This window comes from Halichoeres trimaculatus, unplaced genomic scaffold (assembly GCF_033239565.1).
Source record: "Halichoeres trimaculatus isolate MK-OKI-2021-1 unplaced genomic scaffold, fHalTri1.1 fHalTri1_scaffold_10, whole genome shotgun sequence".
In the NCBI taxonomy this organism is placed as follows: Eukaryota; Metazoa; Chordata; class Actinopteri; order Labriformes; family Labridae; genus Halichoeres; species Halichoeres trimaculatus.
This window is the reverse complement of record NW_027437187.1, coordinates 36,158,131-36,185,897: the sequence shown is the minus strand read 5'-3', so window position 1 is coordinate 36,185,897 and position 27,767 is coordinate 36,158,131. Positions and strand designations below refer to the sequence as shown.

The 27,767-nt window shown below is 39.0% G+C and overlaps 1 protein-coding gene across 1 annotated transcript in view; it reads right to left on the bottom strand.

Moving 5' to 3' along the window:
- Positions 1 to 555: 555 nt before the first annotated feature.
- mgat4c (mgat4 family member C) overlaps positions 556 to 27,767 on the bottom strand; it is a 221,285-nt gene continuing 194,073 nt past the window's right edge. The window contains exons 8-10 of the mRNA XM_074676815.1: positions 5,877 to 6,044; positions 3,909 to 4,056; positions 556 to 2,431 (exon numbers count right to left, since the gene is read on the bottom strand). Of these exons, the coding sequence (XP_074532916.1) occupies positions 1,275 to 2,431; positions 3,909 to 4,056; positions 5,877 to 6,005 (1,434 nt within the window). The 5' untranslated portion in view covers positions 6,006 to 6,044 and the 3' untranslated portion in view covers positions 556 to 1,274. The remainder of the gene's footprint in view (positions 2,432 to 3,908; positions 4,057 to 5,876; positions 6,045 to 27,767) is intronic.

The window sequence follows — 27,767 nt, the reverse complement described above, 5'->3', positions numbered from 1 at the left end:
TTCATTCAAAATTCAATTTTTTCTTCTTTGATTCCTGAAAATTTAATGATTTTTTTCAATTTTTTTGACATTCCAAAAATGTTTGATTTTTTTGCAATTTTTGTAATTTAAAAATGTTTTTTTTATATTCTTGAAATTGAATGAATTTTTTGATTTTTTTAAATTTTTGATATCCCAAAAACTTTTGAATTTTCTGAAATTCTATTATAATTTTTAATTCTTTAGATTTAATAATTTTTTTTCAATTCTCAATTTTCCAAAAACTTAATTTTTTTTTTTGCAATTTTGGAAACTTTTACAGCCCCTTTTTTATTTTTGTGATGTCATGATTTGATTTTAATTTTCTGTTGTTTTTTTTAGTTTTTGACATTCCAAATACTTTTGAATTTTGTTCAATTTTTGCAATTTTACCCTTTTATTCAATTCTTGAAATTTCAGAATTTTTTGATTATTTTTACATTTTTGACATTCCAAAAACTTGACATCCTTGCAATTTTTTTAAAAAACTTTTGTGAACTTTTCAAAAAAACTTTGAAATCTCATGATTTGATTTTAACTTTCCACATTTTTTGACATTTCAAAAATGTTTGAATTTTGTTGCAATTTTTGACATTTTCAAAATTCTTTGAAATTGGAACTAAATGGCTTTGTAAAAACAGGGCTTTAATGTCCTGTTAAAGTTATTAACCACTGATTCTTCTGGGAGTCCCTGCGCTCTCTTGTCTCCTTGGTTGCTCTGGACCGTTGCCTTGCCTCCTTGGTCTTTCCACAAGATTTGTTGCCCTTGAGAAACTTTCAGGCCTTAAGACTCAAATTTAATTTCACAAAACTGCACCAAAATATGAATATAGCATGTAAAACTTTTCCACCCAGCTCTTTCAGGGAACAAACGGCCACATGAACAGAGGCTTTAATCCTCAAAAATAAGGACCAGTGGTTGATCTGACCCGGGGCTCTCTACTCCAGATTACCTCAGTGTCTGACTCTTTGCACTGTCCCGTCTGGATAAAGGCTGAAAAACTCCAAATAACTTAAACAGATGGCGAGTAGAAGCTGAACGAAGCCGTATGAACACGTACGGAAACGCGCGCTGATGAAAACTCTGAGGTCAGTTAAACAGTCTGTCAGAATGAGTGGGAAGAAGCTCCTCTCAGGTATAAAAACTATAGATTGATTCAGCAATCCAAATGAGTATCAATAAATACATACAAAATGAATAAATAAGACATTTATAAATAAAAAAATGACGTACTAAGAGTCAGAGTGTGTAGTCCTCATTGGCTCGGGGGTTGTGTCGTCCATAAACTTATACTTCTTATAATGAGCCACTCTTTCTGACTGGCTGTCACCACAATACGCACACACTCAATGTCAAAGGCAATCTTGTGGTCGACGTCTTGTACCTCAATGTTGCCGTTTTTAAACTCCCCTAACGTGATGTAGGAGGAGCACTGCTTCCCTTTTTTGGTCCCGACCAGTTTCTCTCCGACCTCCAGAGCTCCGTGGTGGAGGAAGTCGTTCTGTCGGTCGTCTGAACCGGTGGAGATCTTTATTTTTTTGATTTTGGTGGATTTGTTAAAGACTATGACGAAGAAGTCTCCTGTAGACGGAGGCTTCCCCCAGAAGTACTCGTCCACGGAGCTGTACGCCTTGGTGGCGTCGTAGTTCTCGAAGACGTTGATGTTGGTGTAAAGGCTGGCGGGAGGGTTGTCGGGGATGTCGATGGAGTCCTCCTCGAAGTCGTCGTCCTTCAGCTTGTTCTCGGCTCCTTTGTAGGAGGAGTAGTAGCCCATGTGCTGGAACAGAGAGGGTTTGAAGCGGATCACGTCCTTCTGGGCCAGCAGACCCCTGAAGTGGATCAGGAGCCAGTCGCAGGGCATCTCCTGGTAGAACATGAGCAGGAAGTGAGCCAGGCGGGGCAGGTCTCTGGAGTGGTACAGCTTCCCGATGTAGCCCAGCTTGGAGAACTCCAGCATCACCCAGTAGGACCCGTCTCTGGAGGTGATCACCTTCTTCAGCGCCGTCAGGAAGTTCCTGGAGCAGCGCACGTCGTCCTCCAGCATCATGTAGAAGTGGGACAGGTTGGTGCAGAAGTTCAGGAGGAAGGCGTAGTCCACGTTCTGCTTGGAGCGGAAACGGACTCGATCCTCTGGGTCATTATAGTTCCTTTTCAGCCCATCCAGAGACGGGTAGTACTCCTCGGGGGCCTGGATCACTAGGAGGCGTCCGGCTATGATGTGATGAGCGAACTTCCTGGTGATGTCCTGCACCAGGTTTTCACACCAGACCAGGTCAAAGTCCGCCAGGTGGACCACGACCACGATCTCTTTGAGTTCCTCGTAGCTGGACTGGTCAAAGATGGATTTGATCGTCTCCAGGAGGTAGTTTCCTCTTTTTCTTTTGACTGACGACAGTCCGATGGTCAGGTACTCTGTGAACAGAAAGTAAAGTTTCATGTCACTGATTTTAAACAGAAACACCAAAAACATCTGAAAGAATTAAGAAGCCATACGTTTAGTTTTTAAAAAGTGAGAATAAAATTCTCTGTCTATATCAGGGAGTGTTAAGGAGCTCCTCAGGGTTCAGTGCTTGGACCATTTCCTTTTCACTATTATGCAGATGATACTCAGCTAAACTCGTCAATTAAACCTTCACAATATCTTCACAATAAAGACAAAAAGTTGATAAAATTCTGAACAAAGTAAAATATCAAGGTAATACTTATCTAGACCAGAAGTTTTTTGGGGGGTAGTTTATGAAACTAAACATCTGATGCCTTATATTTATTTATTGATTTTTTTTTTTTTTATTTCAAAAATTTCACAATTATAAAATTGAAATTTCAAAACTTTGCAACCATTTAAACTAAAACGTTTTAAATTTCAAATTTTGGAAAACATTTAAAAATTTTAAAAATCCCCCAAATTTCCAACAATTAAAAAAAATTAAAATAAATTTGCAAAAAATTAAAAAATGTAAAAAAAAATAAACATTTGGGAACAAAAAATAGTTTAAAAATTATAGAAAAAATGTGAAAACTTTTTTAAAATTCTAAAAATTTGCAGTCATAAAAGTTTTATATTTTAAATATTTGAAAACACTTTAAAAGTTTGAAGTTACTCAAAATTTGCAAACATCTCACAATATGTTAAAATACATTTGCAACAATTTCAAAAATATTTTAAGAAAAATTAAACAATTGGAAAAATATAAATAATTTTAAAAATTGCAAAAAATAATGAAACCTTTTTTTCAATTTAAAAATTTGCAGACATTTTTTTGAAAAAATTAAAATAAAAAAATAATTGAAAAAAAAAATCCAAAATTTAGAAAAAACACTTTATTTTGATTACAAAAATTTATGACATTGCTAAATTTCCGAATTTTTGGTTGTTTACTCATTCCTTGCCAATTATATCAATCGTATATACTAATCTTGCACGTTGTCAGTGAAATGAATCCATCCACACAGAATTAAAATCTGTATTTTCTTCCAGATTAGTCTTTTTGTAGATGTAGTTATCTTCCCAGGGCTGTAAAACTTGAGGTTAGCCACAGGTGCATGGAAAGTTGGTGGGCTGTTGATGTTGTAGGAGGTGAAGTAGAGCGGTGGCAGGCTTTATTGACAGATGGGATGAAGATTTAGTTCAACTAAATGTTAACACAGGATTTTATTTAGTGTCAGTGACTTTAATCATCAATACCCTCTGGAAGAAAAATAACAATTCTTTAATGATATGTTTTAAAGCTACGAGGAGCCACTGAGGACCCTTGGTTTAGACCGACACACAGGCCTTTCTTCCCACACATCAGTCTCTCCCATCCGTTCACGGAGGAAACACTGTTTGTCTAACTCTAACTCCTCCACACTGGTGTGAATCGTTAATCCTCTCAACACTTCAACTTACTCTTGCGATTCAGCGGAGTCCCAGCCAGATAACGATACGTCACGTTAATGGCTCCGGAGAAATTACTGAGGTCTCTGAAGGTGTGAACGTATCGCTCGGAGCTGGGAGGGTGCGCTGATGTTTCTCTGAGCTGCCTTTTATCCCCTTCCTGAAAGAGAAACACAACGTTACACTCCAGGAAAAGAGGAGCTGACAGACGGCTGCTAAACAGAAACAGGGGGGTCCTCTGGAAAGTTCCAATTTTGGCTGTGAATTATTCAAAGGCAGGGAAAACAGAGTCCTTAAACTTGCTTTAACATCTTGTTCCAACATGAGACGGGACGTGTTTGGAAGCAGCAGCGGTAACCCTCAGTGTTGTAGACAAAAGGAATATTAAAACCTCTGGCGGCAGTTTGCATAGCTGAGCAAACGGACTTAAGAAGAGCAGCAGAGAGCTGAAACACAGTGTACAGTGCGTTAAATAATTTACAGAACAAACATGGATAATGTACTGTGATCACCAAGTTTGATGGCATCATGAATAAGAAATAAATCATCTGGATGATTTCAGCTCAGGCCCGTTTGATGAAAATTTAAAGACGTTTTCTTTAAAAACAAGCAATCATGACGGGAAGACATGAATAAATACAAGTGCACATTTGGTTCTGAGCTGGATTAAAACAAGGGGTCTGCAACCTTTAATTTGATAGGAGCCATTTTTCCTCAGCTCACCTGGATTAAAGTCATTCAGGAGACACAAAATCTACTTTATCTTCACAATAAAGACAAAAAAGTGTTTAAAATTCTAAACATAAGAAAAAATAAAGGGGCTACTTAACTAGACCAGATGGTCTATGGGGGGTAATTTATGAAACTATACATGTTATTGTTTTTTTTTATTTTAAAAATTTCAAAATTTCAAAAAAAAAAAAAAAAAAAAAAAAATGGAAATTTCAAAATTTGCAAACATTTTCAAAAATAAGTTTACAATTTCAATTTTTTTGAAACAGTTTAAAAATCTTAAAATTCCAAATAATTTGCAAACATTAAGAAAAAAGGAGAAATAAATTTTCAAAAATTCAAAACATATAAAAAAAAAAATAAAGAAATGGGAAAAAAGATATTAATCATGGCTAAAAAATGTGACAACTTTTTTTTTTAATTAAAAAAATTATGAACCATTAAAAAAAGTTTTAGATATCATATAATTGAAAAAAAAAAAAAAAATTTCTTACTTCCAAAAAATGTAAACATTAAAAAAAATGTTGAAATAAATTTGCAAAAAATTGAATCTTGAAAACAAAAACAGTTGGGAACATATAAATAGTTGAAAAGTTGCTTAAAAATGTGATAACTATGTTTTTAAATGTTAAAAATTGTGCAACCCTTAAAAAAAGTTTTACATTTTAAATATTTGGAAACGTTTAAAAATTTTGAAATTACTCAAAATTAGCAAACATTAAAAAAAAACGTTGAAATAAACTTGCAAAAAGTTCACAATTATATATAAATATATTTGAAAATAAACAAATGGGATGATACAAATATTTTACAAATTGCAAAAAAAAATGTGAACACCTTTTTTTCTTTCAAACATTTGTAAAAATAAATAAATTAATAAATAAAAATAAAAATTTGAAAAAAAAAATCCAAAATTTTGAAAACACACATTTTAGATTTATTACAAAAATTGTATACATGGCTAAAATCGCCATTTTTTTGTTGTTTACTAATGTCTTGCCACATATCAAGCATGTTTATTAATCTGGCACGTTGTCAGTTAAATGAATCCATCCATGATGATTTCAACTTGGGCCCGTTTGATGAAAATTTAAAGATGTTTTTTTTTTTTTTTTTAAACAAGTGATCATGACGGGAAGACATTAAGAAATACAAGTGCACATTTGGTTCAGTGGCACATTGGCTCAAACTCAGACATCAAGAAGGAAAACAACAACACAGGAAGAACTTTATCTGAGCAGGACTCACCAGCACGTAGCCGTCCTCGATGTAGAGGTTGAGGAAGAGGAGGAAGGTGATGAGGAAGCCCAGGAAGGGGATGGTGGAGCGTTTCCTCAGACACCTCATCTTATCCAGGGATTTCCACACTAGCCTCATGCTGCTGCTGCTGCTGCTGCTGCACGCGCTCACCGGGATCTGCATGGGAACGACATGAGGAGCGACACGTTAGAGCAGCTCGCTTTGAACGCCGTCAGCTCCTCGCTCCTGCTCCGGGAATAATTTGTCTTCTTTATCAAGCATCAACAGATTGTGGGAGAATTAATTTTAGGACCGCACAGCCATGTATGACGTGATTATCTTCCTCTGGCATCATAATTATTCTCCTGCAGACTTCTAATGATGTGTGATAGGAGCGTTTTTCTCCTTTTCAGGGAGAGCGCTGGATCAGATCCACGCCAGGGGAAACTAAAGGCTCTGCAGACGGATATTGACGTTTTAACAAAAGATTACTGGTTTGAATGAATAACCACAGTGTTCACCAGTTGATGGCTGACTTAGTTTCATCTTCCTCACCCCCCACTGCTCTGGTAATTTTAGCTGCTCACTGTTCGAGACCTTTTGCCCGTCTCTCTGCAGGACTTCTTGAAGCAAAAGTGTTTCAGTGTTACTACAAAACCGTGTTGAGCAGTGAACTCAACAGTTGGAGACAGACAGTTTTCCCAACAGTTGCACTTTTTTTTCAAACGAAAATTCTCTCAGACATTGGTATTAACTCAAATAATCCACACATGAAAAGAAATCACAACGTTCAGGTCCATAAATAATGATTATGGTGAATTAAGTACAACAACACAGGAAAAAAGTATTGAACACACCATGGAAAGGCTGTATACTTTGGCAAAGAAATGCACCATACCACCTGAAATCTGTTGATGGTCCTATAAAAAAGGTATTTTTTTCACCAAGCAGTTAAATAGCACACACCTCATGATGGGTAAAGGCAAAGAGCTCTCTGAAGACATTCACAACCTGATTGTTGCTCAGCATCAGAATGGAACTGGTTACAGACTTATATCAAAGCACCTGAATATTCCAGTCAGCACCGTTGGGGCCATTATTCACAAGTGGAAGAAGCACCACCTTACCATCAACAGGCCACGCACAGGAGCTCCTTGAAGATTTCTGACCAGGGAGTCAGAAAGATAGTCAGAAGAGGACTCAACCAGCCAAGGACCACCCTGAAAGGGCTCCAGAAAGACTTGGAGGCAGCAGGTATAATTGTTACAGAGAAAACAACAGGCAATGCACTCCACCGCCATGGCCTCTATGGACGCTCAGCCCGCAAGACTCCATTCCTCAAGAAAAGGCATGTTGAAGCTGGTTTAAAGTTTGCTAAACAGCATCTTGACAAGCCTGTAGAATACTGGGAGAATGTTGTCTGGTCAGATGAGACCAAAACTGAACTTTTGGGCTGTCATACTACAGACCATGTTTGGAGGAGAAATGGCTCTGCACATCAGCCAAAAAACACTACACCAACAGTGAAGTTTGGAGGTGGAAGCATCATGGCATGGGGTTGTTTCTCATCTCATGGTGTTGGCAAACTTCATATAACTGACGGAGCAATGAATGGAGCCATGTATGGGGAAATTCTTGATCTGAATCTGCTGCCATCCACCAGGATGATGAAGATGAGACGTGGCTGGACCTTCCAGCAGGACAACCATCCAAAGCACACGGCAAAGTTGACTCTCAAATGGTTTCAGAAAAAGAAAATCAATCTGTTAGAACGGCCTAGTCAATCACCTGTCTGTGTTTTTGTCCAAAGAGTCTGACAAACTAAAGGCTAAACCCGTTCCTCCTCCTCCTCCTTCCTCCTCTCCTCTCCTCTTCCAGACTGAGCTCACTCCTGGTCAAAGGAGACACTTCTGTCAGCTCCTATCAGCCAGCTTACCCCTCTTTGTTGTGAAAATGTGACTCTTCTATTTGTAGATTATGGGCCACCATCACTAAAGGAAAAAGTCAATTCAATTTTCAATCCAGTTAACTTTATTTCCAATTTGTGGTCCGGAGTGGAAAGACATAAAAGATATAAAAGTGGAGCAGAGAGCGCGGAGAGGCACTACGGAGAATAAAACGGATGATTACTTTCATTCATCTCTTAATCTATCTATTTTTAATCTCATCTATTTTTTGATTTCTTCAGTTTTTTAGAGAAAATAAAAAAGAGCAGTCCCAGATATATAAGCTTCAGAAACAAGCGTTTCTAAAGACGCACAGAGCTGGAAACGGCGTCCTCCAATCCCTGACGCTCACAGCTTAACGTACATATATCAGGGTTTATCTCCAACAATGGGGGCTGTATCATCTCCAGCTTACAGCGCCGTATCAGGCTCAGTCACAGCAGATACAAAGCATGAGATGGACTGAGGAGAGGAGGGAGGGGGGCAAACAGGAGGAACAGCCAACAGATGCTACGATGGCGCTGGTCTTTGCTCCGCCTGCGATTAGACATCAGCGCGCTCTTCTGCTCCATGACGGCGAGACCCCAGAGGAAGCTAATAGAAAACAAACTAGCAGTGAGCTCAGCCCACTGACCGCAACACATCGATCACTCGCACCAGGAGGCAGCGCCACCTGGGGTTTGGATGCAGTCAATACCTCCTCGCCACGCTACGCCTGAAACTGGATCAGACGTATTTATCTCTGCAGTTGTTGTTTATCTCTGTGCCTCAGTGTAGGTTATTCAGACGTATATAAAGTAACTGAATATTACAACGTACCAAATTCCTTAGGAGCATCATAATCTTTCAGTTTCTCTATTTTCAGTTACCTGAGACTTTCTCCCTTTAGTGAAACTCTCACCCCGGTCTTTTACAGAGGGGGTATGTGATTTTCTTAAAGTCTTTATTTTGTCCCTCTGGTGCCCCTGTAGTATCTTTACCTGATCTACAACAATTTGATATCCCTATTTTTTTTTTCTCTGACTGGTGTTTTAGAAATACCTCAGTTAATTTAAGGACAGACCAACACATCTGTGGATCTTTCTAACCAATACAACATTTTTTATTTCTATTAATTAAGTAATTAATTAATTCATTTTATTTTAATTCAATTTGATTTAATTTAATCTGATTTAATTTTATTTTTATTTCATTTTTTAAGTTTTGTTTATTTTTTTATTTATTTCATTTTATTTTATTTTTTTTTGTGTGTGTGGGGGTCTTTTTAAACATTGCACAATCTTTTTCTTTTATTATAATCATTTTAATAATAATAATAATAATAATAATAATAATAATAATAATAATAATAATAATAATAATAATAAAAATTATTATTATTATTATTATTATTATTTTACATTTATGGGTCATTAATGCACATGTGTGGCTTTTAATTATTATTATTATTATTATTGTTATTATTATTATTATTATTATTATTATTATTATTATTAGTAGTAGTAGTAGTAGTAGAAGTATTAGTATTTTTATTAGTATTATTATTATTATTATTATTATTATTATTATTATTATTATTATTATTATTAATATCAATTTTACATTTCTGGGTCATTAATGCACATTTGTGGCTTTTCATAGTATTTTTTTTATTACTAGTATTTTTTTTTTTTTTTTTTTTTTTTTTTACATTTCTGGGTCATTAATGCACATTTGTGGCTTATTATTATTATTATTTTTATTTTTATCATTATTACTATTTTTATTTTATTTTTTTTTTCAATTTTACATTTCTGGGCCATTAATGCACATCTGTGGCTTTTTAAAAAAATGTTAATTGTAATAACACATTTATATATCTTTAAGACCCATCTGCGGATGTCTCTGTACATTTGTAGATCTTTTTTTACACATTTTTGAAAGATAAAAAACACATTCATGGAGCTTATCTACATATTTATGATCTCCAATACATGTTTGATAATTTTTTAACAGTTTTGCAGGTTTTTCTTCACATTTGCGGATTTTTTTTTTTTTTTTATAAAAGTTGATATTTTCTGCACAATTTATTGATCTTGCTGTACATTTGAGTATCATTTCAACATGTGTTTACCTTCAATCAATCTTTCAGGCGCCGCACTGTATTTGGGGTGGGTCATTACTTTGTATGGTTTATTTTTTGGTCGTAAACACCAAATTGGTTTTGTCTTCAGTGATTATCTTATTATTTTTTCTCCTGTGTTTGTCTGGAGATCCAACATGTAACCATGGCTGCATTGTTTACATGTGAAATCAGCTGTTAGCAGCCTGTAGCATGTCAATGCTAACTGGTGCTAGGCCAGATGTTTCCCTACAAGGTGATTGGGAACGTAAGATCTATCTCCAATAAGATGGACAAGCTAGCCATGCTAACCCAGCAACAGAGGGAATACCAGAGGGCAGAGTAGCATCATGCTATTCACAGACATGGCTAACGGAGCTAACACCATGTCCGTCCTGATATAGGTAGACAAAGCAGGATGCTCCTGTTTTATCTGAATAATTCAGTTTGTGAGATCCTGCTGCAGAACAACCTCTTCTTCTTCTTCTGCTCATTTATCTGCGACCGATATCTGGAGGAGGCCTCCTGAAGCATCAGCTCTGACCCTGTTTCTGGTCCACGGTATATGGAGCGCGTATACGTGGACGTATGGATGGCTGCATGCTGAGCGTCCATTAAGACAGGGGGACGTGTGTGTGTGTGTGTGTGTGTGTGTGTGTGTGTGTGTGCGTGTGTTGTTGTGCTCATCCTTGTGGCATGAATCCAGGCTGGAGCTGCAGCAGTGAAATGGACTAAGTGTGTTTTAATGGCTGTGTCATCCTGGCAGTCACACACTCCCTCAGATGTCCCCTGCACCATTTCAGGGCACACACACTTCCAGCAGGCCGGGGCTGTTAAATATCCATTATGCTCAGTGTGTGTGTGTGTGTGTGTGAGCTGAACCAAATAAACCACAACAGTGCACATCTTCTCGCCGACACACAGCAGCGCTCGGCACACCTCGCTCCCATCGACCGTTGCGTCCTGCAGGCGTTCCTGCAGAGGAGGTTAAATCCTTTTAGCTCGACGTGAAGAAAGATAACCAACGTCAGGATCTGCTCTGACCGCTGTCGTTACTGTAGTTAAATCTGATCAAGACGCCTCCAATCAAAACCCGGTCTGAAAAAACAGATACTCAGGGTCCTCTGATTGTTTCCACCCAGGAAAGGTGAGACACAGAAACTCCTCACAGGAAAATATCACCTCCCAGACTCACACCAGGACTAAAGTGCCTGAAGGTTTGGAAATGGCTCTCAGCTGGAAACCTCTCGCCCGTCGGTCCTCGACGTCACAGAGCGCTGAGGGTAGTTATTACGCTGCTGTGCTGGAAGATTACAACACAAGAGGTGAGAATGAAACACAAAGGGAAGGAAATTACCGTGAAGGGCTCTTTGTAAACTAGGACCATAAAGATCATGAAAAATGCATGTTCCTGTGCATTTACATACGCGCAGTTCAAGGATTATAGAGCTGCACTTCAGGGGTTTGATAACTCATGGATCACTATCTGCAGATCCTGCAGCTTAATGAGGATAATGTTTCCATAGATGGTGTAATGATCATTTTGTACGGTAGTGTTATCGGACAGATCTCCTGAGAATAAAGAGAGCTCATGTTGAAGAGGTGTGCACACAAGTGGAACAGCCATTTAAAAGCTCAAGCATAAGAAAAACAGGAATGGTACTACCAACCCTGTTTGTCTAATGTGAATGTTTTCCGTCAGTTTGGTAGGGTCTAGGTAAATTACATCTCAGCCGTACAAAGGCTGCTGGTTTAATGCTAAAGATCTGTACATCCTACATAAACTCAACAACTCTTCAGCTGACGTCTTTAAATGAACAGATTCATCAGGATGAGAAAATGTGAGAGTTCAAAAAAACACAAACCAAAAAAGAAAGAAAAACTGGAGCATAAGAAACGACAAAAAGAAAATTTTGGGGTCTAAAAATGTTATTTGAGGAAAAAAAGGTCTGAATATGAGAAACAATCCTTCCCCCACCATTCTTTCTTTTTTTCTTTCTTTCTTTCTTTCCCTCCTTCCTTTTTTTCCTTCCTATCTTTCCCATCTTCCTTTGATTCCTTACTACTTCCCCTCTCCCCCTTTTCCTTCCTTTCTTCCTTTTTCCTGTATTATTTATTTGCTTCCCATCTTCTTTTTGGTACTTCATTCATTACTACCTACCTTCCTTCCTTTCTTATCTCCTTCCTTCCTTTCTGTTTTCCTTCATTTTTTTCTTCCCCTCTTCTTCTCTTTCTTAAAGAAGTATGTCCTTCCCTTCCTTCCTTCCTTCCTTCTTTTCTTTCTGTTTTCCGTCATTTATTTTCCTCCCCTCTTCCTTTAAGTCTTTCTCTTGGGATAAATTAAGTATCTATCTTTCTCTCCTTTCCTTCCTGCCTTTTTTATTTCCTTCCTTCCTTCCTTCCCTCTTTCCTTCTTTACTTCCTTTCTTTCCTTTCTGTTTTCCTTCATTTATCTTATTCCTCTCGTCCTTAAAGTCTTTCTCTTGGGATAAATACAGTTCCTATCTATCTTTTCCTCCTTTCCATCTTTCTGTCCTCCCTTCCTTCCTACCTTCCCATCTTCCTTCTTTCCTTCCTTCCCATCTTCCTTCCTTCCTTCCTATCTTCCTTCCTTTATGTTTTCCTTCATTAATTTTTCTTCTAGCCATCCTTTAGGTCTTTCTTTTGGGATAAATTAAGTATCTATCTATCTTTTCATTGTTTCCTTCTTCAGTGCTTTCTTCCTTGGTTTATTTCCTTTCTCCCTTCAATCCTTTCTGTTTTTCTTCATTTCTTTTCTTCCCATCTTTTAGGTATTTATCTATCTTTTCCCCCTTTTCTTCCTTTTGTTTATTTTTTTTCCTTTCTTCCCTCCTTCCTTCCTACCTTTCTTCCTTCCTTCCTTTACTCCATCCTGTTTTCCTTCATTTCCCTTCTTCCCCTCTTTTAAGTCTTTCTCTCGGGATTAATAAAGTATTTATCTTTCTATTCCCCCTTTCCTTACTTTTGTTTATTTCCTTCCTTCCTACCTTCCTTCCTACCTTCCCTTCCTTTCCTTCCTTTCTGTTTTTCTTCATTTATTTACTTCCCCTCTTCGTTTAAGTCTTTCTCTTGGGATAAATAAAGTATTTATCTATCTTTCCACCTTTCCTTCTTTTTGTTTATTTTCTTCCTTTCTTCCTTTCTTCCTTCTTCATTTCCTTTCCTTTCTTTCTTTCATTAATTTTCTTTTCCCTCTTCCTTCAAGTCTTTCTTTGAGGTTAAATCAAGTATCCATCTTTCCCTCCTTTTCTTCCTTCCTTTGTTTATTTCCTTCCTCCCTTACTTACATCCTTCTATCCATCCTTTCTGTTCTGTTTTATTTTCTTCCCCTCTTTTAAGTCTTTCTCTCGGGATAAATAAAGTATCTATCTAGCTTTCCCTCCTTTCCTTTCTTCCTTTCCTTCCTTCCTTCCGTTGTCTCTTGCCTTTATTCCTTTCTCATTCTCTCCCCTTCCTATCTCCCAATTTTCCTTCCTTCTTTCTTCTGTCTGCAGGTCAAAACAGTCTGAATCTGAAAACCAGTCCTGGTCAAATCCAGATCCTGATCATGTCATCAAACCATCCTGACATATTTCCCTCATATCGCCCCCTGATGGAGAACATGTTCATGGTCAGACACAGAGTTTGCTGATGTTTCTGCAGCAGGTAACACAACAGAAAACTGATCATCTGGATCAGAGACACCTGAGGGACAGCTGTGATGTCATCAGTCTGTGACACATTGAGTGACTTATTTTTACAGAAATCACCAAAACTGTGACAGTCTGACACCAGAAGGTGTTGAATTTAATGATTTAAAGCAAAGAGGATCAGCAAAACACCCCGTTTGATTAATAAATGAATGCACTAATCGTTGGGCTGTTTCACGGCTTCACACCGTTCAGTCTTTCTCCAGAGCAGAGCCTGCTTTTCAGATATTTTTTGCCAGCGATATTAGATTTTTCTGTGCTCCAGGCGAACCTTTGGCAGCTATCTCTGGCTTCATCGTCAATGTCCTCTTCCCTCTCTGGCAGCTCACAGCAGCTGACTGATCCAGGTATTGTCTTCCCCTCCCTCTGCTGCTGAAACCTGACAGAGGCTGACTTCAAATGGAAAACAAGGAGCTCCCCAGTGAGGAGGAGGCAATTATGGTCTGGCCTGATGTGCAACCTAATGCCAGGAATTCTATATCACACACACACACACACGCACACACACACGCTGGAAAACAAGAGCGAAACAAAACAAAAGGCCTTCCATCTCCTCCCTGTTGGTAATGGCTTGATTGCTGCCGAGCGGACGCCGTCCTGCTGCATGCCAACGATGCAGCGTTTTGTTCCTGAGTGCTGTGAAAGCGCCGCAAAGAGCAGGGCGGACGGAGGGGAAAAGGGACGCGATTGAGCCGCACTGACACGAGTCGAGCTCCACAGTAATTTCACATCCCATCTTCCCAAGGTTGTTCCTCTGAAAGTCATTTCCGCGCCGTGTCAGGACGCCGACTCGGCGAAACACCTGCAAACCTGAATCTGACAAAACCTGAATGGATTACCTCTTCTTTCCAAAAACGGCGTGTGTACAGTATCGGCGTAATGAATTCAGTCCGTTGGATGTTGGCGGCGAAGTGAGGGGAGCAGAATAATGAAGGTGAGATATGAAAATAAAATGTTTTCCTGCGGGAGTCTCCGGCACAAAAACACACCGAGTCCTCCCGCGTGTTATTCACGAATCAAAATAACCTCTTGACAAACACTTTTCCCGCCTGCTTGAATCAACCTCCAACTTTCAATTTAGGCCAGCGCGCTTTCAGAAAAGTGACGCCGCGTTTCAGAAATGGGAAAAACTTATTGTGAATGAGAAAAGGGGAAAAGATTAATAAAACGAGTAGCAGAGGCAATTCTCCCACATTTCATCTTGTTATCTGTTTTACATTATTTCCCCCGGGTATCCTGCACCTTGCAGATATACAGCTCTGCACAAATAATCAATTAAGCCGGCAGATTTGCCGGGATTCAGCGGTTGCTTTGTGTCAGGCCTTCAGCCACTTTCAATGGATTCTCCTTCCTGATAAAAAGCCCGGGGTAACAAAGGCTTCAGCGCCGCATGCCCGAATAATAAATCCTTTTGTTATGAAATGGCTGTTTTGTTAATGATTCAGATTGGCCAAACAGTTTACCAATTACTACCTCCACACAGCCTGACGCACACAAAAGGATCTGTCAGCTACAAAGTCTCTGCAGCCTTTTGTCAGACGCCAGCTCTGACTCGGAGAAGCATCGACGTGATCTTAATTATGTGGACGCGAGGGGGGACTGTCGATGAGGGCGTTGTTTCATGTCGCTGGGAATCAAAACACGGCACAGGAAGATTCAATAAGTAAACTAGCAAACCATGATCCAAACAATTAAAGACAGAGTGAAACCTGACGCTGAGGGGTTTGTTTGATTTGGAAGAAATGAGAGCTTACTTCCTATTAGGGTATGGGAAATTAAAAGAAAAAATATATATACAAAGTTTAACTCCCTGTGAGGGGTTTCAATAAGATTATCAGCGCCAATGTTACAGGTTACAGGTTATTTCAAAATGCTACTTCCTGATTGGTTGATTTATGGCACGTCTAGAGCTGTGACCCACTTCAGGGTACTGAACCAGATATTTTTAAAGGTACCGACCAAATTCTGTCAAAAGTAACTCAAACACAAAACATAAGACCAAAATTTTTCCATTTTTGAATTTATAAAATTGTAAACATGATGTGTTGATTTTTCAAATCATTAATATATTTGCAAAAAAAATCCAAAACTGCAAAAAAAGATTAAAATATGTGAAATAATAATAAAAAAATAATAAAAAATGCAAGAAGTAAAAATAAAAAATAAATGTAAAAATTTTTGGCAATTTTTATCTTTTGAAATTTCAACATTTTCTAAAATTAGCTAAAAATTTAAAAATGAATTGCAATTATGCTTACATTTTTTTTAAAAAAATGTAACAATTTCAAAATTTGTGAAACTCAAAAAAATTCCAAAAATAAAAAAGTGAATTTCCAAAATTAGCATTTTTTTTTTTATTTCAAAAATTTTATTTTTTATTTTTCTAAAATCTTAAAATTGCATTGCAACTATGCTCACAACTAAAAGCGCAATGGGATGAAAGATGTAGAGACACAGGAATAGTCTGGAACAAAGTAGAGTTGAATATGGGCAGGAACCTATCGATACGATACGATTCGCGTCACGATACTTGGGTCACGATACGATAATATTACTAGTATTTAATGTACTGTGATATTCTACCCAGTTGTGTAAGAAAAAAAAAAGACACGATGTTTATATAAATCAAAATATAACTCAAAATTAAAGAAACTGAGGAAAAAATTGATGTCTGTCGCATACAGACTCTGTCAGAGTAGGTGACTTTCCATGCTGGTCATGAACACAGCATTGCAATGTTTTATACTGAAAAATAAATATGTTAAATTGAAAAAAATGGAAGTTTTATTATGAAACAAATTGACATTTTTTGCTACATAAACACAAAAAAGTATAAAATTGGTACCATCGAGTATTGATACTGATTGCCAGGTATGGGGCATTGGTACCGTATCGTATCGAATGTGAAAGTTTCCCATCCCTTACTACAAAATGCAGCTGACCAATCAGGCCCTTTTTTCAGGTGCCTTGAGGGACAAATTCAGTCAACTGTTCTTAGCCTCACATACCAAGATAACATGGGATTGAACTTATATTTTAATGTGCGTACGTTTCAGACGAAAAAAATAGACTTGGTGTGCAAACACCTTAACTGTCAGATAGAAAAAGGAAAGAAAAGCAGAAGAAAGATAAACAGGATAGAGATAGAGCATGAGCTGAAGGCCAAAACAAGAGCTATAGGCTAATACATGAGCTTAAGGCTAAAACATGTGATAAAGGCTAAAACACAAGCCAAAGGCTAAAACACAAGCTAAAGGCTAAAACATGAGGTAAAGGTGAAAACACAAACTAGCGAACACGTGTTAAAGGCTAAAACATGAACGAAAAGCTATAACATATGCTAGAGGCTACAACATGTGCTGAAGGCTAAAACACAAGCTAAAGACTAACACATGTGCTAAAGGCCAACACATGTGCTCAAGGCTAAAACACATGCTAAAGGCTACAACATGAGCTAAAGGCTAAAACATGTGCTAAAGATCAAAACATGGCCTACAGCCTAACACACAAGCTTAAGGCTAAAATGTGTGCTTAAGGTTAAAACACAAGCTAAGGGTTAACACACTAGCCACCAGTTAACACACAGGCTTAAGGCTAAAGCATGAGCTAAAGGCTCAAACCCAGGATAAACTGTTTGTGCTAATGTTTCCTCCAACCCACAGTCAGCAGTTATTCTGCAGTGGTCTGTTCAAACTTGAGAGTCTATCAATAAAATGAAGAGCCAGGTTACGTTAGCTCTGCTTGGTGAGGTTGGAGTTGGTAGATGAGCTCTGGTAGGACAGAACCAGGATTCACTAACGTTACACGTTACAGACACGTCTCAGAGCACCGGGCTGTGAGGAGAGAGAAATATAGCAGCTGCTAAACTACGCTACAAACTGACAAAGTTAGCTTGTTGTCAGGTTTCACTCATTAGAGAGTTACGCTTCTTTAATCTGGCTGATCATCTGTTGTAGTCTTGCTTTAACTTTAAACTGCAGTATAACTTCAGCATGTTTGGGTTTAAAACAGATGCCACATAAATAAAGATAAAGTTAGACAGGTGTGTGATGGAATATTTTGATCAATCCATAGGATGATGATCAAAGCTGATCATTATTTTCAACATTTCCTCCTGTGATGCTGACAACCTGCCGCCTCCTCAGAGGTAATCTTCCAGAGGGCGTCACGGCGATGCTTCATTTTTGTCTGTTTTTATGTTTTATCTGTGAGCTGCCAAGTGCTCGTCTGATCATCAAATGATCCCAGATGTGCCGTGCTTTACTGATCTCAGCTACATCAAACTCCGGAGGCCAGACGGTGCGCCAAGGACCCAAACAGATGTAGCATCCCGCGACAGCAGCAGCAGCAGCATCCCCCCTCTCCTCCTCCGTCTCCTCCTCTGCCTCCTCCTGTCTCCCTGTCAGCGCTGTCAGCAGCCGGAGCTCACTCACTCTAATGGAAGGAGGAGGTGTGTGTGTGTGTGTGTGTGTGTGTGTGTGCTGAATGTGATGGGCTCCCTACGGACAAACTGTCCAAGAGTGGTGCTCTCCCCCCACCACTGCTGCCACCACTAACCGCCACCGCCACGGCCCTCCAGGGACCAAACAAGCAGTCCGGTGACAACGCCACTTCCAGCTGTTCTCCCATAAGGCACCAGCGAGCAAGAGGAGCCGTGGAGTGTATAAAAGCCCGAGCGGTCCCAGCACAGCCGCTGTCTCTCATTCAGGAACATTTCTGAGCGCTGCCAGGCAGAATCTGTGTCCTGGACGGTCCCGGCGTCCTTGCCTTTATGCGCTCATGCAGGGAGAGGACGCCGCCTTGTTCTCGTTCCAGGACGTGTTGGACACTTGAACAAAGCGTTTCAATCCATCAGCAGCGATGCTTGTTGTTTCCAGAGCAGAGCTGGCAGCGGCTGGAGTACATTCTCATGAAAAACTGATCGCTGTGCCACCCGCGGACGCAACCTTCAGAGCAATCAAGCATCAAAACGTTCAGAACAAACGGCTTCAGCCTTTTTCTGCCTCTGTACAACCGTCCAGATCACTCAGCACGCACTGCACGGAGATATGATTGTGAAGAGCTCTCCTCCCATCAGCCCATATTTCACCCACTGTTTCATTACTTGGCACGAGAGGAAAAGGTCTCCTATCTTTTATAGCTGTGAGTGGACTCGTGCCATCAGTGGACGGCCAATCCTTGAGGCCATCAGGGATATGAAAGGGAGCCTGCATTTATCATGGAGCACAAACCCAGAGCAATCAAAGAGCTTAATGTGCTAATGATGTGGCAACATATAAACTACTTGCTCCATCAAAGAGAGCTGCCGACAGGCGTTTGGACTCTGTGCAGCCATGAGCTGCTTCCCCTCTGCAGGAACTTTTACCCAAGACTTTCAGAGCACGTAGGAGGAGAGAAATGAAGGAGAAAAAAAAGAGTTGTGCTACACCACCAGACCAGTAAAGGGCAGTAGGATCATCCGCTGTTTGAGCTTTTGGAGCATCCTATTGATTGAGGGGGATGCATCCTAGATCCTCATCAAATCCTTATCTGATGATGAGATTACGACATTTATATCAAACTCAACCAGGATGACTTCCTCTATGTTTGAACAGCTGTTATAACCTGGATCTCCACTGACACGTTCAGCTAAAGGTCTCCAGTTTACAGAGTCACTCTTTAAACTGGAACACCGGGAGCTGACAGAGACACATTCACACTATCAGGCTCAAGGAAGACCATTGGTTACGAGGCACTTAACCAGGGATCCGCAACCTTTACTTTGATAAGAGCCATTTTTCCTCAAAATTTTTCCTCAGCTCACATGGATTCAAGTTATTCAGGAGCCAGAAAATCTACTTTATCTTCACAATAAAAACTACAAAGTCTATAAAATCCATATGTAGTTATTATCTAGTGAATAATTATTAAAATAAGAAGTTATTTTTTGATTTATGAAATTTTACAATTGATGTCTTGGTTTTTTGAATTATAAATAAATCCACAAAATCTGCAAAAATTGCAAAAGTTTCAGAACTAGAGGGTATAGTAGTGAAACATTAGGGAAAAAAAAATATAGTTTTGCAAGTCAGATGGTGTGTGGGTGTTGACTTTAGAAATGTTCTACAGGAAACCTGACCCTCCAAGGCACTTGTCCTGAAAAATAGATGTGCGATAAATTTTTCCATTTTTGAATTTATTAAATTCAAATGTCATGATGTCTTTTTTTTAATATCAGTAAATTTGCAAAAAATTTGCCAAAACTTCAAAATTTGTGAAATAAAAAAAATGTGAAAAAAAACATTTTAAAAAAAGTGCAAAAAAATTGTGAAATTAAAAAAATGTGAATATAAAAATATTTTTTAAAATTTGCAGAAATTTGTGAAATTAAAAAAATGTGAATATAAAAATATTATTTAAAATTTGCAGAAATTTGTGAAATTAAGAAAATGAGAATATAAAAAATAAATTCAGAAATTTGCAAAAAATTGTGAAAGAAAAAATCAGAATATTAAATGTACATATCAAAAATTTTGCCAAAAATTTTTGAAATTCCAAAACTTGCCAAAAATGTTTATTATTGCTAAAATTCTAAAAATTACGTTCACAACTAAAAACTTAATGGGATGAAAGATGGAGAGACACACAAATAGTCTGGGACAAAGTAGGGGTGAGTATTGGCAAAAACCTTCCGATACAATATACATATATATATATACCCGATACTTGGGTTGTGATACGATAATATAACAATGTTACTCAAAATTAAAAGAACCAACGAAAACATTGATTTCTATGGCATATGACTCTGTCAGTACAACAAAACCCCACATTATCAAGTTTAGATGTTAAATATTTTGAATATACTTTGAGATTACTATGCAATCTATTATCAACATACAGGGTAGTAGCTCTTTGGCGCCATCCACTGCAAGCGCAGAAATTGTATTGTACTTCCAACTCAGTTAAAATATGAATTTTTGTTTTAACAAAAATATCAATATTAAGAGTAGAAATATCAACGTTATAGTTTCACACCTTTAGACCAAAGTGATAATTGAGGATGAAGTCTACTTATTTGAGCAAACAGCAACCTTAGGTCTTTAAATATGAAACCAAGGCAAAAGTGTTAAAATCTACAGTTCATCAAGTGTCCACTAGAGGCTGGCTGCAGCAACATAAGAAACCACATACGCATCCATTCAAAAAGCTGATCTCGACAGAAGAAGTAGACATGTTTGCAGCCTGGTTGAAAACAGGATTTCCATCTGAACAGCTCTTCTTTATCTCCTGCTGCAGCTCGGCTAGCAGACGCTCTCCCTGAGTGTTGGTGTGTGTTTACATGTGAGGTCAGGGTGGAATAAAAAAGCCTTCCTCTGCTACAGCTGGGATGAGCGTAATGAGGACGGGAGGCGTGAGCAATGATTCATACGTGGCCCAGCCTCTCCAAGGCCCTTCTGAGCAGTTAGCACTTCGACCCAGATTAGCACTCTGCCAGGGGTTCACATGGGAGGGCTGCGATCCCGTCTCTTCATTTCCACCAGGAAACACACACGACATGTGAACACTGTGTGTGTGTGTGTGTGTGTGTGTGTGTGTGAGGTTGTATGAATTATTACCTGCATCAGACACAAGATGATTAGTATTTAAATATTGTGAAGTGGACTCTAGGGTGGAGAAATTCAATTAAATCCTCTGTTAAATCACAGTCTGCTAATCGCCGGCGTGTCTTCAAACTCCCTGTTGCCCTCTGCGCCCGACGTCACGTGTCATAAGCATATGCTGCTGCCGCTGCACCCCGGGGCCCTTCGTCAACATCCAAAGCACAGACCCAGGTGAATTAGCAGACAACAGCCTGTCATCATGTCTACTCACTCCACAGAAGAAGAAGAAGAAAAAACACGGTCAGTGGCCGAGGGCATGAGAGTAGAGAGCGAAGAAAGGAGGCCGCTGAAGAAAAGGCCGGAAAGAAATCTCCTCTGCCTCTCAGTCTCCATTTGTGAGACGGGGGAAAAAAGGAAGAGGAGACTTGGCTCTGCCTTAAAAGCACTTAAAAAGCCAAGGTCACCTCCTGGTCAAATCTGTGAAATGAGAAAATGGCTAAAGGGGCGAGAGGCCGGTGGCAGATAACATGAGAATGCACTATCTCCTCCCTACACATTTAGTGCAGGGGAGGACGGGGCAGCGGCTGGCGTTTTCTGTGGAAGCGAGCGCCGCTGACACAATGAGATGTCCCAGTTTCACCCAGTATGCCGGCGCATACATTGAAGTGCTCTTAGGGAATGAGCTCTTTGGTCAAGCAGGGAACGGACACAGCCGAATGTGCTGCATTCAATCACACAGACAGAAAAGTGGCCAGGTGAATTTAAAGGGGCGGCGTCAATTTTCGTCAAGAATCATTAGCGTCATTAAATAAATGGATGTGGTAAGCGAACAGAGGGTGTGCTAATCCAATCATTCAGGTGGAATCAATACCTGAAGAAAATTACAACCATCCCTCTTCAGAGGAAACGAGAGCAGGCCAAGGAGACGCTGAATTGATGTCATCAGGTGGCGCTTTTTGGCACTCACGATGTATTATCTTTGACACTGAGGGTTCAGGTTTTTCTGTGATATTTTTAAACCAAATTACTTTTCCTCAAACAACAGGGCCGTGCAGCTGTGACTCAGACGCTGAGACCAGAATAAGCCCTGTTTGCTCACAGAACCAGTATCACCTGCAGTCGGTTTTAATCATCTGTGATGTAACTGATGTGATGTGTCCAATCAAAACTTTACCACAGATCTGAACACCACCTTTTTGGGTGCTTTAGGAGACTTTTTAGAAAGTCTCATCCCAACAAACGCCTGAAAATGTGGTTGTTGTTCTTTTTTAAAATAAATGTTAGGATCATAACAAAGATTTTCTGTGTTAGAGGAAGAAAATCTGCAACTAGGGCACAGCTGGTTTAATAAGCTAGATGTATATGAATATCAAGAACAAAAGCCCCGTTTCCACCAAGCATTTCCTTTGACTAATCCAGGGACAGGTCCCCAAATTACCAACCCATAGCGTGTACCGTACCACTTTTTGGGACCCTTCTGTTGAGGTGCCAGACTAATCCAATCGGACCACAGAAGGTAGAGGTACAACAAAGCAAACAGTAGACCGGTCAAAACGATCTTTGACTTACGTTATTGTTAAGCCCCATTTCTACAAAGCGGTCCGGTATGGATCTGCACAGTTTGGTACAGGTCGTATAAGTAAGTAAGATCCGTTTTGAGTAACCAGAAAGCAATAGGCGGCGTGCAAGCTGGCCAGCCGGCAGTCATGTACCCCAACAGGAGGGTACCAAAAAGTGGGACAGTAGAGGTCTGTAATTTGGAGACCTGTCCTGGGATTTGTCAGTAGAAACACTACAAAATGTGTACCGTACCAAGATTAACCACTTGGTGGAAAACACAGCTTATGGCTAAAACTGGGGTAATATCCCTAAATTACCAACCAGTACTGTCCCACTTTCTGGGACCCTTCTGTTCGGGGACTAAATCGATCTGACCCCAGAAGGTGGAGCTACAACACAGCAGACCGTTAATTGGTGGGAAGAATCGTCACTTCCTGTTTGACAGCGCCTTCTCAGACAAACAACATGTCTCTGGCAAAGCCGTTCACCAGGGGGGGAAGTACTCTTTTCTTCAAAACACATAAAGTTTTAACATCCCTCTTAAGGAGAACCTTAACAAGAACAAAACTGTTCTTCATCTACAGCTCCTTTCCTCATGGTTCCTGGTGAGCCCAGTTTCCACCAAGTGGTCTGGTATGGGTCTGCACAGTTTGAAATGGGTTGGACCAGCAAAGCTTGATCCTGTTTGAGTTAGAAGAAAGCAGTAGGTGGCGTGTAAGCTGAACAGTCATCAGTTATGTACCCCAACAGGAGAGTACCAAAAAGTGGGACGGTACAGGTGTGTAATTTGGGGACCTGTCCTGGGATTCATTTATGGAAACACTACAAAATGCGTACCGTACCGAGAGAGGTTCCCAAATTACCGAGCCATACTGTCCCCATTTTTGGTACCTTTCCGTTGGGGTGCCAGACTAAATCGATAGGACCACAGATGTCGGAGCTACAACACAGCAACCGTTGACTGGTCGAAAGAACCGTCACTTCCTGTGTGAAAGTGGCTGCTGTATTTCTCCTGGCTGCACACAGCGTTCTCATCAGAGATCTGCTCTCAGACAAACAAGTCTGAGCAAAAGCCGTTCACCAGGGAGGAAGTCTCTTCCAAAACATGCCAAGTCTAAACATTCCCGTTAAAGAAGACCTTAACAAGGAACAAAACAGTTCCACATCTTTGACCAAACTCCTGTCCTCAATGTTACTGTTAAGCCCCATTTCTACCAGGTGGTCTGGAATGGGTCAGCACAGTTTGGTACAGGTCCAATCAGTAAAACTTGATCCTGTTTGAGTCACCAGAAAGCAATTGGTGGCGTGTAAACTGGACAGCCCCCAGTTATGTACCCCAGCAGGAGAGTACCAAAAAGTGGGACGGTACAGGTCTGTAATTTAGGGACCTGTTAATGAGACACTACAAAATGCGTACCTTACCAAGATAACCTGGTGATAACTTGGTGGAAAACACAGCTTTTGACTAAAACAGGGACAGGTTTCCAAATTACTGACCCGTACTGTCCCACTATTTGGGACCCTTCTGTTGGGGTGCCAGACATACTGATGCTACTTTACCTTAGCCGGATTATTACCTTAACTTTCTCAACGTTTACTTAATAAGAAAAAAAAAACAGCCTTTGAAACCTAATAAGGTAACACTTCTAGTGATTAATTGGTTCATTACTGAAATCACAGCATATGACACTGTTCTGTCTCACAAAAACCTTAAAAAATCTATTTTATTTTTTTACCCAAAGCTGCTAATACTTCTATTCCATGTGTAATAATCGTTCAACAGATCCTAAGAATTAAAGTTTATGTACGACTAGAAAAAGGGGCCAAAGCACTCAGACACAGACCATTTTACAGCTGTAATAAAATATCTCCTGACTGAATCAAAATGTCAAAAACTGAAGATTGTTAACAACAACCTGCCTTGTTTTATTCAGAGTGTTTCTATTTTAATACTGAGATTAAAAAAAGGATATTTAGTTCCTTCTGAAAACAATACTCTGCCCTGAAAAGTGTTATTTCCAAAACATCTTCTGTTGTGAGATCTGCCGACTGCTCCAACCCCACTTCAGCTCTCCGTGTTACTGCCCTGGACGGTAACCAACGACCAGCAGACAGAAGACAAATTCTTGGCCCATCAGCCGTCTGAATTTCTGCTTAATACACAAGAAATGTTGGCCGTCGCCCACGGAGGCTTCATCAATGTCAGACGACAGCAGATGGGATCCCAGATTCCTTCAAACCTGGCTCGTACGGGACAACAACAAGAGTCTGTGTTCGCTGTGTGACTGCTAACGTGTTCGCCAAAGGAACCGTGAAGAGGGGAAAGTTTGTTCGCTTGTTTCTGAGCTCGACCACAGCCCAAATATGGCTGAGGGGTTGGACTTATGGTGGTGACTGTTAGAGAAACAACCTTTTTTTCAGTAAGGAGTAATCAAAATGTTACTATTTCCACAAGTCACGTTTTCAGCATGAGGACAACTCACGTTTAATCAGTGGCTTCGTTTACATGCAGTCCGTAATCCTTTCATATTGTGAATATTAGCAACAACCTGGCTACGCTCAGCCATGTAAACACCAATAACCCTTTAAAAAAAAAGAATATAATCATATTCCAGTTTTAAACACCCAAAAATCACCCCCCCCCAAAAAAGGGAACGTCATCTTGCTCAGCTGTAAATGCGGTCGCCACAAAAACTGCTCCCCCTGGTGGCTGGCTGTTGTATAGGTAAAAAATTCCATCGCACCAGTCATTCCAGATGGGCTGTAGTCAAACTCTAAAAAATGAATACACCTCGTAGAAATATTTCTCACGTCTGATTGTTGTGGTGATTTGAAGATATCATTTATGAGGTTAAAAACAAGGTTTTACGTCACATTTAACAATTATTGACAGCTGACATTTCTGTGCATTTTGGCTTCAAAAACTCTGAAACTACAATTGTAAACAGCAGAGCCACGATCTACCCACTCTATATACAGTCTATGAGCAGAGCCACATGAGGCAGGCTACCTGCAACAAGCAGGGGCGGGTCCTGACTTTTTAGACTGGGGTGCCCTGACCCAGGGCACTGGGGATATGTGAGCCCACAATCCAATTATCATTTATTTTGGCTTAATTGCATTACAAATACAGGATTAACAGGCTACAAAAATGATTTAAGAAATAAACTAGACTAAAAAAAGCATTTAAAAAACCCCCTCAAAGCTAGAATTTAACTGAACTCTTGCTTTGCTTTGTGCGTAATGTGTAACAAAAGGGTGTGATTTATTTTCTCAAATCTGACACCACATAGATTTTTTTCTGCTTTGTTTTATCGTATTTCATTTTTTTTAGGTCGCTTACTTTAATATTTGACTGGGGATGACAGATGGAAACTAGTCCTATGGCTAACGTGGGCATATTTACAGGAATGTCTGTTACAGTTTTTCTCCATTGGTTTGTCTCGCATCTTGGAACAGAAATTACTTTCTCGAAATAACACGGACAAACCCCCAAACTACTTGGCAATTGTTCACAACGTAATTGAATTTCTCATTAATTTCATCAAATTGCAAATGCTTTTGTTTAGTTTTGCAAAAGACAAAGTACAGGTAGCCTACAGTTAGCCATAACAACATGAATACGAATGAATATATGAATCTCTAGGAGAATCTGATAAATAGATAAATCAGACGTCAGGTGAAACTAGAACTCAAAGGAGGAGTTTTACACATCTCAGAAGTCCAGATGACAGGTTCTGTCTGTGATTGTGAAAACACATCATGATGTGAATAAGAATCTCTATACAGACAGATGGCAGCGTGTGATTGGTCAGGAGAGGGAGGATGAGGACAGCCACCAGTGAATGATTTTCCTTGTTTTTTGTTTATGTGTTTATATTACAGTATTTTGGGCTTTATATATTTTCTTTTTACTCTGATGTGAGGTTACTTTATGTGTGTGAATAATAATGGTTACAATTTCCTTAGCAGTATGTGAGCAATGTGTGATGTCAGACCTTGGAGGCTGCTTTTACCGTAAAATCTTTTGTTTTGTTTTTTTTTTTTCTCCTTTTTTTTGGCAAACAAATTTCAGTATTCTTTTAGTATTCTTTTTTATTTTGCAAATTTTTTGAAGTTTCAAAATTGTTTACATTTTTTTTGATTAATTGAATTTCAATTTGTTAAACAATTATTATCATAAATATAACATATGATATATTAAAATACATATATATATATATAAATATAAATCTTAAATTTTTAAAGAAGTATTTTTTAACAAATTTTTGATATTTTCATTTTTCATATTTTTTGAAAACTTTTTGTTTTTTTCTAATGTTTCTAAAATAATTAAATTTGAACAAATTTTTGAAATTCCAAAATTTTTCTCTTTTTTCTTTCAAATTCTTACAAATTTATAAAAGCATTATTTCGCGCATTTTGACATTTTCAAAAATTTACTGAATTTCATACTTATGCAATTTTTGCAAATATTTGATAGTCCCAAAAAAATAATAAATAAATTTGGACAATATTTGCCATTGTTGCAATTTTCTCCTTTTTATTGATAATTCAATTCTGTTAGCTAGACAAAAAAAAAAAAAAGAGTACAGTGACGTTTGTCAATGAAGGAGTTGGCTCAGACTGAGAGGTGGACATGAGGGATATTTCAATGCTCCTCTGCCTTAGTGACAAAACATCTAAACATTTGACTTTCAGTGCTCACACAAAGCCAAAGGGACGATGCGTTTTGGAGGCACTGACTATTTGTATGAGAGAAATTTGTTTTTGCACATAACTGAACTGTTTTGGGAGAGATATGAGCTTTTTGCAGGTGATCCATGGTGTTAAACTGATCAATCCAGGTTATTTTGAGCAAAAGCACCAAGAGTGTTGAGAACGTCCGGCCTGTTTCAAGAAATAAGCCAAAGCAACTGAGAAGGATCTTTGCATTTTTGGTGGCACTGACTTTTTGCATGGAAAAATGAACAGTTGAACAGTTTTGGTACAGATATGCG